Here is a 17,541-nt window from a genome sequence, read left to right on the forward strand (position 1 = left end):
TTTTCTGAGGTCCTGGATCATCTTCACTATCATTATTCTTAATTCTTTTTCTGGAAAGTTGCCTATCTCTTCTTCATTTAGTTGTTTTTCTGGTGTTGTATCTTGTTCCTTTATCTGGTACATAGCCCTCTGCCTTTTCATCTTGTCTATCTTTCTGTGAATGTGGTTTTTGTTCCACAGGCTGCAGGATTGTAGTTCTTCTTCCTTCTGCTGTCTGCCCTCTGGTGGATGAGGCTATATGTAAGAGGCTTGTGCCGGTTTCCTGATGGTGGTGGGTAGAGCTGGCTGTTGCTGTGGTGGGCAGAGCTCACTAAAATTTTAATCCGCTTGTCTGCTGATGGGTGGGGCTGGGTTCCCTCCCTTTGGTTTGTTTGGCCTGAGGCGACCCAACACTGGATCCTACCTGGGATCTTTGGTGGGGCTAATGGTGGACTCTGGGAGGGCTCACGCCAAGGAGTACTTCCCAGAACTTCTGCTGCGAGTGTCCTTGTCCCCACGGTGAGACACAGCCACCCCCGCTTCTACAGGAGACCCTCCAACACTAGCAGGTAGGTCTGGTTCACTCTCCTGTTGGGTCACTGCTCTTTCCCCTGGGTCCCGATGTGCACACTACTTTGTGTGTGCCCTCCAAGAGTGGAGTCTCTGTTTCCCCCAGTCCTGTCGAAGTTCTGCAGTCAAATCCCGCTAGCCTTCAGAGTCTGATTCTCTAGGAATTCCTCCTCCTGTTGCCGGATCCCCAGGTTGGGAAGCCTGACATGGGGCTCAGAACCTTCACTCCAGTGGGTGGACTTCTGTGGTATAAGTGCTCTCCAGTTTGTGAGTCACCACCCAGCAGTTATGGGATTTTTATTTTATTGTGATTGCGCCCCTCCTCCCATCTTATTGTGGCTTCTCCTTTGTCTTTGGATATGGGGTATCTTTTTTGGTGAGTTCCAGTGTCTTCCTGTTGATGTTTGTTCAGCAGTTAGTTGTGATTCCGGTGCTCTCTCAAGAGGGAGTGAGAGCACATCCTCGTACTCTGCCATCTTGAACCAGTCTCTCTTTGGGTTATTGTAGCATTAATCCTTTAACATAATGAGACTTGGTTGGGGGATGGTATTTATGACAGAACATCTAAATGGGGATGGTGATATATAAATGTAAAAAAATTATTTAATATTTTCAAAAGCCAGATTCTATAATAAGTAAGTTGTATCTCCATTACGGGATGAGTATAAGAGGTGAAAACCTGTAGCTGCATTTGATCCTCTGGATTTTGATTTTTACATGTTTTCTGAATTTTCAATAGAATAGTGCCAGAAATCTTCTTTGAAGGAATGGGAAATATGTCTTTTGCTTTCCCACTTACTCTAGTTTTAGCCAGCTTTATTTGAAGACATTTTTCTGCTTAAGATTACCAGGCTATTTTCCTGATGCTAGTAATTGCATTATTGAAATATTTGGTGTTATAGTTCTATGAAATTTTCTGCAAATATTGTATCCCTTATTTTTTCATTGTAGATTGGTATGCTGGGCTTTATTTGTGTGTAGCCAACAAAACCCCAACTAGACTGCTGCTTTTTTTGTGACTACACATATTACACTAGTTTTTTTGTGACACATTTGTCATAGCTGTTCAAATGCAGCTTGGTTTTTCCATTCTTTGTTTTATTTTCTTTTTGATGTAATCCAAATTCAAATGATTTATGTTACTTTCATGTGAGGTTAAGATTGATAATAATTTGAAATATTGCCTGTTAAATTCTTTCCCCTTACACTCAAAATGTGGTGGTTTGTTTTCAATTAATTAGCAAATAGTTATCGAACACATTTCAAGATAAAAGAATTTGAGGCAATCACATTTTGAGAACTGAGGAATGTGAAAGAGATTTGAGCTGATACAGAAAGAATGAGTAGGATATACACAGGGGATGCCCTTCCAGTGGGAACTGTAGTGAAGGCAGAGGCAGTGCTGTGCAGAGGAAGGAGCAGAGACTTGGGGTCAGACATGTGGCAGGCATTCAAACCCTGAGACATTTGCTATCTGTAAAATGGAAATAGAATTTGCTCTTTAGGTTATCCTCTTAGTTTCCTAAGGCTGCTGTAACAAATTACTGCTAGCTTAAACCAATAGAAATGTCATCTTTTAACAGTTCTGGAGGTGAGAAGTCCAAAATTAATTTCACTGGGCTGAAATCAAGGTGTTGGCAGGGCCACACTCCTTCCAGGGGCTTTATGGGGAGGCTGTTCCTTTCCTCTTTCAGCTTCTGGTGGCTGCCATTATTCCTTGGCTTGTGGTCACATCACTTGAGTCTCTGCCTCTGTGGTCACATTGCCCTTTCCTCTTATTTCTCTGTCAGATCTCCTTCTGTCTCCTAAAAGCATACTTGTGTTTGGATTTAGGGCCAGCCTTTGTAATCCTGGATAATCTCCTCATCTTAATATCTTTCAGTTAATGACATCTGCAAATGCTTTGCCATATAAGGTAACATTTAGTTTCCAGAGATTAGGACCTGATGTCTTTGGGGCCATATTCAGTTTACTTCAGATACTATAAGAATTAAATACAGTAATGAAAAAGGTCTCAGATTGAGATATGCAGAGATGTAACTTCCTTTATTTTTATAACTTGAATTAATTTCTAACTCTGAGTCTCCTTGACCTCTTAATGGCAGACAGTTTAATCTTCTGTTACTGGTTTGCTTTATGGATTGTTATAGTCTTGTTGGGGTAAATAATCAATTCAGGTTATATAAGTGAGTTACATACAGGTTTAAGATACACTCAGTTGAAGGTTAAGACCTAGTTTCACTCTTCCAACACTCTGGTGGGGCATTTAAGTCCCAGGAAGGGTATTTGTCTAACTTCTATCCAACTCTTCTCTTCGTGTTCTAGAAACTCTTATTTCTCTCAAGCTTATTGCCTGTATCATAAAGCCCCCTAAATTCATGGTCTTATTTTAGCCCTTCCACACTTCTTCTGGAGAGCTTGGTTCTGCAGTGCTCTTTCCTCATACTTGGATGCTACGGACTCATCTTCCTCAGCATTGCACTTAGCTATTGCTTTTCCGCCATGTTAGATGCAGGGCTTCTACTTGAGGGTAGAAGCCTCCTAAGGCTACTCTTTGGTGTGAATCACACACCACCATTAAACTTACCTGGGATTTTATTAGCAACAACTGCTCATCCTGAAAGGGTCCTAGTTCCAGAAGGGGCAGGATATAGGGTCACTGTGACCTAAACCATGCAGTTACTATCTAGCCTCCTCTCAGGCTCCACTCCACCCTTTCCTCCACTAACCCCTTAATTCCAGATCCTTTCCCAGAGGACAGAGGGTGCATCCCTGTATGAGTCAGTGGAGGATTGGCTGGCCATTATTCTCCCCAAGTGATCATATTTGTCAAAGACTGATAAAGTCTAATTTGAAGCTCAAAAGTAAAGAAAGTGCATCTCTGTCATTTTTTCCTCTGTGTATTGTTTATCTTCAGGGCAGAACATGTGCTGTTTCCTTAGTGGTAGAGATAGGTGATGGGTACAGTGAAACACAGGTTGGTAAAACAAATAAGCAGACATATTGCTTAATACCTTGCAATTTTCTCCCACTGTGGTTGCAATAAATACAGATACAGTGCGTAGCACATAGTATATTTAATAATGTGAACCTATGCTTCATAAGGTTGAAAACGTCAGTTGGGGTTGTGTGAGAAGTAAACAAAAGTAAGGATAATAAAGATTGTTAGGGATGCAACTTCCCACTCGATATCTCGGTGACTGCTGGATCTCCCTGCAAACTGCTTCTTTTACAGTCTTCTTAGCTCATTAATGGCAGTAGTCCTTCCAAATGCTTAAGCCAAGAATCTTGGTGTCTTCCTTCACTGCCCCCTCTCTTTCACTCCACATCCAATTTGTCAACAAATCCTGTTTGCTCTACCTTCAGAATACATACACACAGATTCTGTCTACCTCTTACATGCTGCCACTCTCATCCAGGCCACATCATCTCCCCTTGTTAATTGCAATATTCTGCTAGATGGTCTTCCTGTTTCTACCCTTAAGCCTTTTGAAATCAGTTATCCACTCAGCATCCAGTGTGATCCAATGAAAACGTAAGTCAGCTCATAGTAGTCTTATGTTCAAAATGGATTCCTTTCCCTTGTGCCCTCCTTCTTCCCTCCTCCCTGATCCATTTTTCTCTGTAGTGTATATTGCCACCTTTTAAGATTTACATGATTTATTGTCCCTGTCTTCCCATTAGAATTGAAGCTCCATGAGGCAATGACTTCTGTCTTGTTCACTACAAAATTCCAAGCCCCACAATGACTGTCTGACACATGGTAGGCCTTCAATAAATATTTGTCGAATGGACAGATGAATGAATAGGTTAAAACTGCCAGACTGTATGGATTTATCTCATAACAAGTAGGAAGTGGACAAGTTTTTGAGTGGGGGTCACATTGATACAAATGTTTTATGAGGTTTCCTGTGATATCAGGATCCAGGTTGGATTGGAAGAATGAGAAAAACAGAGGTTTGGACATTAGTTAGGAAAAAGTGAAGGTCTAAATGGGAATGGTGATAGTGGGAATGGGTTGGGGGTTGTTGGGTGTGTGAGAGACACTCAGACAAAGAGTCTGATATCTGGGGTAACAACTGGAGGATATTGGAGTGGACATAGAGAAAGTTGTAATGGACATTGGAAAATTTAGGAAAAAGCAGTTTGAGAGAGAAAAAGGAAGATACTTTGTTTCATTTTTTTACATTTTTTACAAATTTTGGTAGAATGCATGTAACATAAAATTTACCATTTCATTCATTTTAAGGGTAAAGCTCACTGGCATTATGTACATTTATTTATATTTATATTGTTGTACAACCATCACCCCCATCCACCTCTAGAACATTTTTATCTTCTCATACTGAAACCCTGAACCCATTAAACAATAACTCCTCATTCTTCCCACACCCTGGTCCTTGACAACCACCATTCTACTTTGTGTCTCTATGAATTTGTCTGCTCTAGGTACCTCATGTAAATGGAATCATATAATGTTTTTTCTTTTGTGTCTGTCTTATTTTACATAGTGTAATATCTTTAAGGTTCATCCATGTTGTAACATGTGTCAGAATTTCATTCCTTTTTAAGGCTAAATATTCCACTGAATGTCTTTACTACATTTTGTTTATCCATTCATTTGTTGATGGACATTAGGATGTTTTTACTTTCTGGCTATTGTGAATGATGCTACAATGGACATTGATGTACAAGTATCTGTTCCAGTGCCTGCTTTCACTTCTTTTGGTTATGAACTCAGAAGTGGAATTGCTGGAATTGTTTAATATTTGGAGGGACCACCATACTGAACTTTGGTTTTAGACAGATTATGTTTGAAGTGGTGGAAAGTCTAGCAGTTAGGATTGGAGTGCTAGTGAAAGCAACTGTAGCTGGAGATTTCACTTCAGGGAACTTGACAGACATAATGGCTGAGGAGGGGAGAGTTAATTAGTTGAGAGAAGAGAAAAAAAAAAGAGTCCAGCCAAGGACTGCATCTTAGGTGGGAGAAGGAGCTACCAGAGCTAGTCAATGAGACCGAAAAAGAGCAATCTGAATTAGGAACAGAACCCGGGAGTGCTGATACACACTTAGCTCCAACTCATTCTTATTCATATATTCATTCAGCACTCTTACAAGAACTCCCTTTCAGATGAATAAGCTTCTATTTAAGTGTGACATTACTTTCAAGGGTTTAGGTGCTGCAGGTCACAGATTACTCCTGAGTGTTGAATTTCTGAGACATAGGTACTTTTCAAAAAGGTCCTAGAAGCACCTGAAAAAGCAGGGGATTTCTATATTTCTTGTTTGGCTGTTCTCCATTTCTTATTTTGCATTAATAATTTCACAGTCACTTTTCTTTAACCTTTTATTGAAGTATGACATACCTTAACATAAGTGAACAAAGGTGGACAACTTGGTGAATTCTCAGATATTGTTTCTACCTGAGTATCCAACACCCAGATTAAAAAACAGAATATTTCTCACCCCCAGTGGTTCCCTCATGCCCCTGCTCACTCACCCACTATCCCTATTATCTTGATTTCTAACACCATAGATTTATTGTATCTGTGTTGAACTTATATAAGTGGAATCATGTAGTATGTACTCTTTGTGTCTGACTTCTTTCATTTGTGTCTGACTTCTTTCATAAAACATAGTATTATTTCATAAAACATAGTATTATTTGTGTCTGACTTCTTTCATTTGTGTCTGACTTCTTTCATAAAACATAGTATTATGTTTGTGGAATTCATCCATGAAGTTGTGTTTTACTGTAGTATATATTCCATTGTGTCCTTTACACAGTTTATATATTCATTCTCACGTTGATAGGCATTTGGGTAGTTTCCAGTTTGGGGCTATTATGAATAGTACCGCTATGAACATCACAGTTTCTTATTAAAATAGGAAATCTGCATGATATGTTCACCTCTTTAAAGTTGCCATTGCTTTTTTCATTTAAGTGCCTTTCCTCCTAAGTGCCTTCCCACCCTGCCTAATTATCTTCATTGGTAATACAATTGCCTGAACACTAGTTTTGAAAGTAAAAAGTGCCACAAGAAATCAGGTTTCTTAAAAAATTGTATGTCCTTGCATTAAAATTTTCTTTTTAAAGCATTTATTTCAGTTTTTCTCAACTATCCAGATTATGTGTCTTAAACGCATAGTGAACCTGTCAAATTTTTTCAGCTCTTAATGGGATGAATTGTTCAACCTTGAGGCAAATATTTTAATTTTGGCACCATGATGAGTTGGAGAAAAAGAATCGTTCCCATATTCTTAATGCAGTTTTGTTATCAAACTTATAATTTACATAGCAATAAAAGGAGATTGAGAATTAGTAAAAAGTACATTGTGATATTTTATGTCATTTTTCTCTTCGGGTTACAATCTGCTTTGGTATAAAAATCAACATTACTAATTCAACATTAATGAAAATTTTATCAATCTGATTATTCCAGAATTGAGTTGAAATTTTCTATGTTTAATAAAGATACGTACATAATATATTTTATATATTTGTATGGATATATACGTCCCTATGTTTATTTGTCTATCTACCTGTCTATCTTTCTATCCATCCATCCATCCATCTATCTGTTGACATGCTCACTGGAACATTCTTTACAGAAAGAACAATAGAAGACCACGAGCTGGTGATTGAAGTGCTATCTAACTGGGGAATGGAAGAAGAAAATAAGCTATACTTTAGAAAAAATTATGCCAAATATGAATTCTTTAAAAACCCAATGGTAAGTGAAATCCCTATTAATAGTTATAGAAAATGAATGAGTTTAGTTAAATTTTATTTTATTTTATGTGAATAAAAATATCACTATGGATAAAATACAAGTCCCTATTTGGTAAACTGTAGGTAAGAATTCTGGCCCTTTAAAATTATAGTCACACTTCTTCTTACTCTAACAATGATTAGCCAACATCATCACAGAAGTTCATATGCATGGTTTTGGGGAACTACTGCTTTTTTCTTGCTTTTTAAGAAAAAAAACTACATTTGATTTGGGGAATTATTAGATATCTCCAAGCAGGTTCCAAAATATTATGGTTTAACTCTTTTCACAGAATTTAGGAAATTAAACAAGAAAAATTCTAAAGGAAAAACAGATTGATGTTTGTTGGGAGTGTTGAAACTTAGCCAGAAGTTTAGATTGACATGCATCTTGCTGTTCCAAACTATTTTGTTTTCAGTGCAATAATTGAGCTAAGTAGAAATGAGATAAAGACCAGTGCATTATCTAGTAACTAGTAAATACTACTTTCATTATAGTTCTTTTTAAAAGAAAGTAAATGTATGTCACATTCTAATGAAGACTAGTGATCTAGAGAAGTCAGAATAGCCTCTGGGCTCATTATTTTAAATTGTTTTTGACTCTGCAGCTGTAGCATATTTTTACACTAAGTTTTGGATAATTGGATTGAAATGATACTTTATGAAAAATATCTGATACACACCATAATAGAATATTTTCAAACCCTGAAAGACCTCTTACGCTCTCTTTTATTTGAACTTATTAATAGAAACATAGTGGGATGATCTTTGATAAAGAAAATACGAGTCCTAATAAAAATTAAATAGAATTAGAATTAGAAAGGAAACTGTTTTCTTATTATGAATCTTTATTAAAAGCAAGAATTTAAAAGTCATAGTTAAAGACATAGGGTTTAGTGCTCATTTTTAGTTGTTTTTTTTTTTAAATTTATACAAGGCTATAGATTCATTTTGTAGACTTAGAGTAGTGGTGCTTAACTGGGGGGTGATGTGGTAATGTCTGGAGACATTTTTGGTTGTCATACTGGGGGGATGGGGGTGCTGCTAGTGGGTGGAGGCCAGGAATGCTCTAAACGTCCTGCAATGCACAGGACAGTCCCCCCAACACAGCATTATTAGACCAACATTAATAGAACTACGCTTCAAAAACCCTGTCCTAAAGGAAGTATAGTGGGATATATTTTCCTAAACTTGCCTGATCATAAAAACTCCCTGGGGAAGGGGATAGTGGTTGTTAAAAATACAGGATCCAGGTCCTACCCTGACCTACTGAATCAGACACTCCAGGAAAGAGGCCTCGGAATTCCTATTTTTAAACAGCTTTCCTGGGTGAATTTTATGATTAAACAGGTTTGGAAAGATAGTGGGTGGAAAAGACTGTCATTTTAGCTCCCTGGCCCTCTAGTTTAACTCCTTGTTCCTCTACTCTATGGGCTGTGACCTTGGGTATATATATATCCTTTACTTCTATGAGCCTTGACTTTATAAAATGGAGCTCATAGTCCTTCAGTACCTGCTAGAGTGGTTGCAGGACTCAGGGAAGACCTATGGGAGCTAGCACACTGTCAGCCTGAGGGCAGTGTTTGTAACTGGACGTACATGGATCTCTGTGTATCAGCACCATCTGAGGGTGTTTGGCTAGTCTTTGGGCCCTGCTCCTACCTTCTCATTAAGATACCTGCGGGTAGAGTCAGGGACTGGCATTTTTAAAAGTGCTTTGGGTGAATTTTCAACACACTGATTTAAAGAGCTTTTGCTTTAGATGACCGTGTTGGTCATAGTTCAATCTTTTCTGGCATGGCTTTGGGATAATATAACATGTATCTTTTCGTCAGTATTTTTTTCCAGAGCATATGGTGTCTTTTGCAACTGAAACCAATGGTGAAATATCCCCCACACAGATTTTGCAGGTAAAATATATATTTTCATTAAAATATGTAAGTACTAAATAATGAAGGGAAACTGTAAGGTCCTTATTTATTTATTTTTCTAATTTTATAAGTGGATATACTCACTTATCTTGCATTTCCATGCCTTTTTTTTTTTACTTCATGAGAGTTGACAATATTCTTTTTTTAAATTGAAGTATAGTTGATTTACAATGTTGTGTTAGTTTCAGGTGTACTGCAAAGTGATAAAGTTATACACACATATAGAGTTATTTTTTTTTCAGATTCTTTTCCCTTATAGGTTATTACAAAATATTGAGTATAGTTCTCTTAGCTATACAGTAGGTCCTTGTTGGTTATCTATTTTATATACAGTAGTATGCATATATTAATCCCAAACTCTTAATTTATCCTCCCCCTTCCCCTTTGGTAACTATAAGTTTGTTTTCTATGTCTGTGGGTCTATTTCTGTTTTGTATATAAGTTCATTTGTATTTTTTTCCTTAGATTCTAATATAATATATATTAGATATATATATATAATATATATATTATATATATATAATATATATAATATAAGCGATATCATATGATATTTGTCTTTCTCTGTCTGGCTTACTTCACTTAGTAGGATAATCTCTAGGTCCATCCATGTTGCTGAAAATGGCATTATTTCATTCATTTTTCATGGCTAAATAATATTCCATTGTATAAATATACTACATCTTCTTTATCCATTCATCTGTCAATGGACATTTAGGTTGCTTCCATGTCTTGGCTATTGTAAATAGTGCCGCAATGAACACTGAGGTGCATGTGTCTTTTCCAGTTATGTTTTTCTCTGGATATATGCCCAGGAATGGGATTGCAGGATCATATGGTAGCTCTATTTTTAGTTTTCTGAGGAACCTCCGTATTGTTCTCTGTAGTGGCTGCACCAATTTACATTCCCACCAACAGTGTAGGAGGGTTCCTTTTTCTCCACACCCTCTCCAGCATTTATTATTTGTAGACTTTTTGATGATGGCCATTCTAACCAGTGTGAGGTGATACCTCATTGTAGCTTTGATTTTCATTTCTCTAATAATTAGTGATGTTGATTGATCATCTTTTCATGTGCCATCTGTATGTCTTCTTTGGAGAAATCAAATGTCTATTTAGTGAGGTCCATATTTATACATGTTCAGATTTTGGATGGTATGCCTTGAGTGGTTAATTTTTGCTGGAGATAAGGTTGGAAAAGAGAAGAAGAGGAAAGAAAAGAAAAGAGCACAATCTAGATAAAGAATTCTGTAAATCAATAAAGACCCCTAACTATATTATTCTTCCCAGTTTTGAACAACTGTCAAAGGATTTTAAGCGTTTAAAAAATGTGTATCATGAAAGGAAACTGGCAGAATTTTGCTCTGTGATGTATTTAAAGATTGTTAGTCTTCGAAAAAATCAAAATTTCCAGTAAATTATAGACATTTTACCAACATATATTTAGTGTTAACTTTTATAATAAATGCTCTCAATCCTATTTATGATAAAATATTTAGCAATTAAATGAAATATTATCTATGATGGAAACACTTGATTGAAACATGAAATAGCTGAATTAAGAATACTAGTTATGGGCTTCCCTGGTGGTGCAGTGGTTGGGAGTCCGCCTACCGATGCAGGGGACACGGGTTCGTGCCCCGGTCTGGGAGGATCCCACATGCCACGGAGCGGCTGGGCGCGTGAGCCATGGCCGCTGAGCCTGCGCGTCCGGAGCCTGTGCTCTGCAACGGAAGAGGCCACAACAGTGAGAGGCCCGCGTACCGCAAAAAAAACTAGTTATTTAATTTAAAACTTCCTTAGTTTTGCATCTATTGAGCTCATTTCTTACAAACTGGCAATGGCTGTAGGCTGTAATTTTCTTAAGACATTTTCATTACAATAAAAATTTTCAGTTATTTTATTTTTGATACTATACTTGTTAACAGGTTAACGGTGAGCAATGTCTTTATAATGGTTGCTGTTTGATCTAAACCCCAGGCCTCCCTGAACCCACTCAATAGTCTCTGATCTTTAATGAAGAAAACTTTTAATAGTTCCAGTATAGATATTACTTTAAATATGTTGGTATTTGAATATACTGGTAAATATATTGGGTATCACAAATTTGTTTTCTATGGGCTTTTTATTTGTAATAGGTTATATTTCATTTTTTGCTTCAGAATATTTTAGAACTATGATTAGCCTCAGGATTTCTCTAAAAGCTACTTATATGCTACTGGGCTGTCACAGACACCCTGTAGAATGTTAGGGTGAATGGCAGCAGCGGCAGTGCCCCAGCACCCCTAGCTCTCACGCCTGTTTATACTTTGCCTTTGGATTATGACAGGGCGGTGGATTGGAGTTTTTCTTCTGCCTCCTTTCCCAAATTCTCCTATAATTTAGTTATATTACTTTAATGTTAAATTATAAAAACAAGAAAAGTCATAGCTTTGGAATCAGATAGTCCTGCATGTGCCCCTGACCTCTTCTCTCCACTGAGGCAATGTTTCCACTTTTTAAAACATTCCTTCTTTTTCTAGTGTGACCTCTACGACTCCCTTTTTAAAATTTAATTGGTTTGGTTTAATAACTTGGAAAGCACTCAAACTAAAAAACCTACTTGCCTGCTTTGCATGTCAATTAATTAATATCTGTGGCTCATTAAATTAAAAGTTTTTTTTATTAATTTACTTAAAAAACATTATCTACTCTCAGCATTTCCCCGAATAGCCTTTTAAAACTATGTTACGCTGTTTTAGCTAATATTTTCTCTTAGTTTCAGTTTTAACATTTTGCATTCGTTTATTCATAGGGATTTCCATTTCCTTCTTTTAGTGAGACACTAATGCGTTTCCACTGTCTTATTAAGGATGCTGAGCACAGCCACTCAGAGCTATTCCTTTTCATTCTCAATTTCCTGACCAACACATGCCTGCTGTCTCAGTTAATTATCACTGGGTAACAAACTATTCGAAATCTTAATGGCTTAAGTACCCACTCATATTTTGTCAACAGTTTTGTAGGTTGGTATTTGGGAAGGGTTTAGCTGGATGGGTCTCTGAGGCAGATTGACTCCCAAAGGGATTGTGGATCTGCTTCTTCTGAGATAGCTTTTCACTACATGTGTCTGGTACTCCTTGGCCCCTCTCTCTCTCTCTCCACATGGTGTGTCATTTTCCAAGGCTTTTCCAGTTGCGTTGTGCTTCTCACCACATAGCCATCTCAGGGTAGTCACATTTCTTATATGAAAGTTAGCTTCCAAGAGTTAAGGAGTGGAAGCCATCAGGCTAGTTAAGGGACTACAGTTAGAACGGCAGCCTGTTCCTCCCGCCATATCCTATTGGTCAGAGCAGTCACAAGCCTTGCCCAGATTCAAAGGGCTGGAGAAACTTCACCTCTTGGTTCAGTGGCAGGATCACATTTGCAGAAGAGCATGTGGAATGAAAGATATTGTTGCAGTTCTCTTTGGAAAACACAACCTGCCCATACCCACCCACAACTGAGAACCATAGAGGACAAAGACATTGTTTACTTTACCTTCATCGAGGAGGTGAACTTGGCTCAATTTCTTTAATAATTGAATAGTGGAAGTCCAGATCATGGTCTTACATATACCATAATGAAGTTGAAGTTGATAGGTCAATCTATAATCTCAAGGAAAATCATAGACAGGGATGAAAAGTATCAGGACTTAACTCTGTAGACCAAGTTCAGCTTTTCAAATGGACATTCAAATAGCTTGTAATTTTGGTGTTTGACTAAGTACTGGTCACTTAGAATATATATTTCGTGAGCATATTTTCATTTGGAACTTGCCTCAGGTTTTCACAAGACTGATTTATTTTCTGTTATATATATCGCTATTTCTGTAATGGTGTATAAGTGGTATCAGTGCTGTTTGATTTTGCACGTTTCTATTTGAAATGTAAAACTACAATATCATTGATTCAGAAACTGTATGAGAGTGTCTGATTTTTCTTCCAGATGTTTCTGAGTTCAAGCACATATCCTGAAATCCATGGCTTCTTACACGCAAAAGAACAGGGAAAGAAGTCCTGGAAAAAGATTTACTTCCTTTTAAGAAGATCCGGTTTATATTTTTCTACTAAAGGGACATCAAAGGTAAATTGGAATATCAGTGATGTGCTATGAATTATGTGGAAGTTGTAAGTTAAAATGGGTTTTACTTTGTTTTATTCATTATCTTATTGCATGATGTCAATAGTTGGTAATTTTTTTTAGATTCCAAACATTTGCCATAATCCATTTAAAAACTAATTATTCAGCTTTATTTCCCACTAGTTTCAATATACATCCTTTGATACCATCTGGATGCTCTTGTTTCAGTACCACATTCCTTGCTCATTTCTCCCCCACTCTGAATCTACCCCCATTCTCCTTATCAAGGCTGGGATTTTGAAGCCCAACAGAGTTCACATCTTTTCTTTTTACCCAGATCATACTACTGACCTTGCCCACCTCTGAACTTCTGTTGATGCAGTTAGTAACACTCAGCTGAGTCTGTAACTGCTTATTAATTCCTTTGTGTGTGTTAGTTTTGTCTCCTCACCTAGATGATGAATTCCTAGAGGAAGTTATCATGTTATGATCAGCGGTGGATGTATGTGTGTGCTTGCTTATGTATACCTATGTATACAGTTACATAGACATTCCTGTGCAGATGTTCATACACACATACATAATCACTCATGAATGTGATTCCCTTAGCACTAGCACGATGTAATCTGTTTCTATGTAGTCTAGTTGTTGCCTACTATGCCATATGCCTGTGTTTTATGTCTTGACATTTTATGCAATGCATTGATTCCCTTCAAGTAAAACTACTTTTGAGAGTGTTCATGAGAGTTTAATTCTATGTTCATGCATCTGTTCTGTCAGTGACAACACTGTTGCTTCTTTATGGGTAATCTGTCATTTTTCTTTGGCCCTTTTTCAAATTTTATTATCATCATTGGTATTTAGTCATTTTCCTGCCATATTTCTAGGTATGTTCAAATATATTCTGCTATACATACCTTGCTTGATTCTTAACATACACATTCAGTCTTCAAATTCATATTTTTCTTTTATGCTGAAAATGTTCATTATTTATCTCTCATTCTCAATATTTGATCCTTTAAATTTTTAGTAGGATTTTCTGTCTTGGCTAGTCATGGCCCTAGGTGTCCCTTTGCTTGTGGCTGCCTAACTCCAGTCTCTGCCTGTGTCTTCACACAGCCTTCTCCTTTCTCTGTGTGTCTCTGATAAGGACACTTGTCATGGATTTAGAGCCCACCCAGATAATCTAGGAAGATGTCATCTCTAGATCCTTAGCTTAATTACATCTGCAAAGGCCCCTTTGCAAAACAGATCACATTCACAGTTTCTTCAGGTTAGGACATGGACAGATCTTTTAATTTTGAGTGAGAGAGTGAAATGATCATGTTGTAAGATGAGCATGGCCACAGGGAGCTTAAAAAATCAACTAGAGAGACAGAGAAACGGAGAGGGGAAGGGAGCAGGGGAGGCAGGGGGGAAGGGATAAGTGGGCAGGAAGGGAGAGAGATTGATTGAGTTGAGGCACAGATGCTAATTAGTGCTAACTAGATGATCATTTCAGTAAGCAAGGGTGGAGGCAATGGGATCTAACCTAGGATGAGCAGTGGAGAGAGAAGGGGATGGATGTAAGATTAAATGACAAATGGTCAGATTTTGTTGACTGGTTGATATGAAAGAGGAAGCACTTAATGTTCTTAGAGAAAGACTTAAGGAAAATAAAGAAATAGAAAATGATAGAATAGGGCTTCCCTGGTGGCACAGTGGTTGAGAGACCTCCTGTCGATGCAGGGGACACGGGTTCGTGCCCCGGTCTGGGAAGATCCCACATGCCGCGGAGCGGCTGGGCCCATGAGCCATGGCCGCTGAGCCTGCGTGTCCGGAGCCTGTGCTCCACAATGGGAGAGGCCACAACAGTGAGAGGCCCATGTACCGCAAAAAAAAAAAAAAAAAAAAAAAAAAAAAAGATAGAATAAACAGGAATAGGAGATTTGAAGAAATCAAATCTTAGAAGAAAGATACTGATCTTAGTTCTAGATATATTGTGTTGATGGTGAAGTATCCAAATGGAAATGCCCAGAACACAGCTAATGATAGAGACTAGATATTTGGGCAGTGGTATGGAGATATGGAGTTGCAAAGGAGTGATACTTCCCATATTTTCCCCAACTGTTCTTACATAGTTTCCTCCCTTCCCTGATACACAGTTTTCCTTTGCTGCTATTCACATGTGTGTGCACACACATGTGCAAGTGTGTGTATGTGTGTTTTAGGTTTAAGTGGTGGAATACTTCATGGAAAAGGCCTCTACTTATTTAGTAATCCATTCCTTTACAGAAATCTTTTATTTTTAAGTATATATAGTTTGACTACTAGTGTTCTATCATATAGAAGCATTTAATTTTTCTTGAGGATTTAAACCTAGTTTTCAAATTGTTATATTACAGATAATGTTAGGATGAATAATTACCCATTTTTGTAATTAAGGTTTTAGACTTTTTCTTAACCTTTGTAATGAAGTTTCTCTTTTCCCAGTTTTCCTCATGTATGAAGTAATATACGAAGGTGGTTTTAAACAAATGTGTGCTGGATCTTTTTACTTTTAGCATCAGAGAAAAGTGGCTTCTAAATCCAGTAATCACATTTCTTTGACTGTCTTCCCAGTGATTCTTCACTGGAAGATATGACAATATCTCCTTAATTCCTGATTTCCTAATTCTTTAACAGGTTTCGCATGAAAATCCACAGCCCATTGTCTTTTTACTTCACCCTCCACCTCCTTTCCTTTCCCACCTACTACATAACAAGACAGCTCCTATTCCATCTACTGAAGCGATACTCTTATCCTTGCAGTAGTCCCCCCTTGGCTGGGCAACATTACAGGCATCAAACCTCTGTTCTCAGGTCATACCTCAGCTCTCCTCAACATGGTGTCTAACTTTGCTGTGCATCGTACATAATAGTGTTCTCTCTAGCCTGTGCTGAATGAGCATGTGTTCCATAGTCTATATATATGAAAATGATTATACGTTCCCCCTTAAAAACGAAATTCAAGATATTAGATAAACTCAAGGATTATGACCTCTATAAAAATCATATAGGTTATCTAATGTCTAATATGACATTTCTACCTGGCAAAGTGACCATTTCCTGCCCTTTTTCTATGAGAAGTGTCTTGATTTATTTTACTTTCTAAAGATGTAGGCTGCATGGGAGTTAGATAGACACTTACACAAGCCTTGGAGGTGTGGCTATGACTTACAGAGAAACATCTAAGTACCTTGCTCTCCAACTTCCCCCTTATGTACACGTTTGCATGCTTACCTTTCGCTAACCATGCCAGCTCAGCCTTAGTCTTGTACTGTCATAAGCTTTGATGTGTCTGCAGTAATGGAACAAAAATTAGTCAAGAGAAGAAACTCATCATGTCTCTTATGTCCTTCCAGTATTTCTTAAGCTGCCTTTTTCTCACGTCCAAATGACTCAGCTACATTGACTTCTACAGTATCAGTGGGCAGGGATGGTTTTATTCCATCTTCATAGAAATCAGACATTTTTACTAGCAAATCAGTTTCTATCAAGGAATAAAGTTTTAAAGGCCTTGCCAACAAGAGTACTTTTCTCCCTTCTCCTCCCTTGTTCCAAGGGCCCTAGGCTGGGTCTCTTTTTTTTTTTTTTTTGCGGTATGCGGGCCTCTCTCTGTTGCGGCTGACTCCGGACGCGCAGGCCCAACGGCCATGGCTCACAGGCCCAGCCGCTCCGCGGCACGTGGGATCCTCCCGGACTGGGGCACGAACCCGTGTCCCCTGCATCGGCAGGCGGACTCTCAACCACTGTGCCACCAGGGAAGCCCTGGGTCTCTTAACAATTTTCTTTTCTGCCTCATTCTCCCATGGAGTTGGGAGCTTTAGTCATCCATTGGATCAAAATGCCTAAAGAACAGTGACACACAGAGAAACAGTTGCATACACAGAAGCTCTTGCTCTACTAATCATCACTGATGGAATAGCCAGCCTACTGGCCAATGACTGAAATTTTTTTGGATTTGGATTTGAATGGGTTGCTCAAATTGCTGAATGTTCTGCTTTATCTTTTTGTTTTAAGAGCACTGCTTCTCAGATTTCAGTGCATGTGCATAACCTGGGTTCTTGTTAAAATGCAGATTTTGATTTTGAATCAGCAGATCTGGGGTGAGCCCTGAGATTTTGCATTTCTAATAAGCTCCCAGGTGATGCTGATACTGCTGGTCTG

The 17,541-nt window shown here is 38.0% G+C and overlaps 1 protein-coding gene across 10 annotated transcripts in view; it reads left to right on the plus strand.

The window, feature by feature from the left end:
• GRB14 (growth factor receptor bound protein 14) overlaps nucleotides 1-17,541 on the plus strand; it is a 125,923-nt gene that overhangs the window by 91,239 nt on the left and 17,143 nt on the right. For 9 of the 10 annotated variants that reach the window (XM_060152756.1, XM_060152757.1, XM_060152759.1 and 6 more), the window contains 3 exons: nucleotides 7,162-7,283; nucleotides 9,157-9,231; nucleotides 13,219-13,356. In XM_060152756.1, the coding sequence (XP_060008739.1) occupies nucleotides 7,162-7,283; nucleotides 9,157-9,231; nucleotides 13,219-13,356 (335 nt within the window). The remainder of the gene's footprint in view (nucleotides 1-7,161; nucleotides 7,284-9,156; nucleotides 9,232-13,218; nucleotides 13,357-17,541) is intronic. The other variant, XM_060152758.1, reaches the window with a different exon arrangement.

This window comes from Lagenorhynchus albirostris, chromosome 6, assembly GCF_949774975.1.
Source record: "Lagenorhynchus albirostris chromosome 6, mLagAlb1.1, whole genome shotgun sequence".
NCBI classification, from domain to species: Eukaryota; Metazoa; Chordata; class Mammalia; order Artiodactyla; family Delphinidae; genus Lagenorhynchus; species Lagenorhynchus albirostris.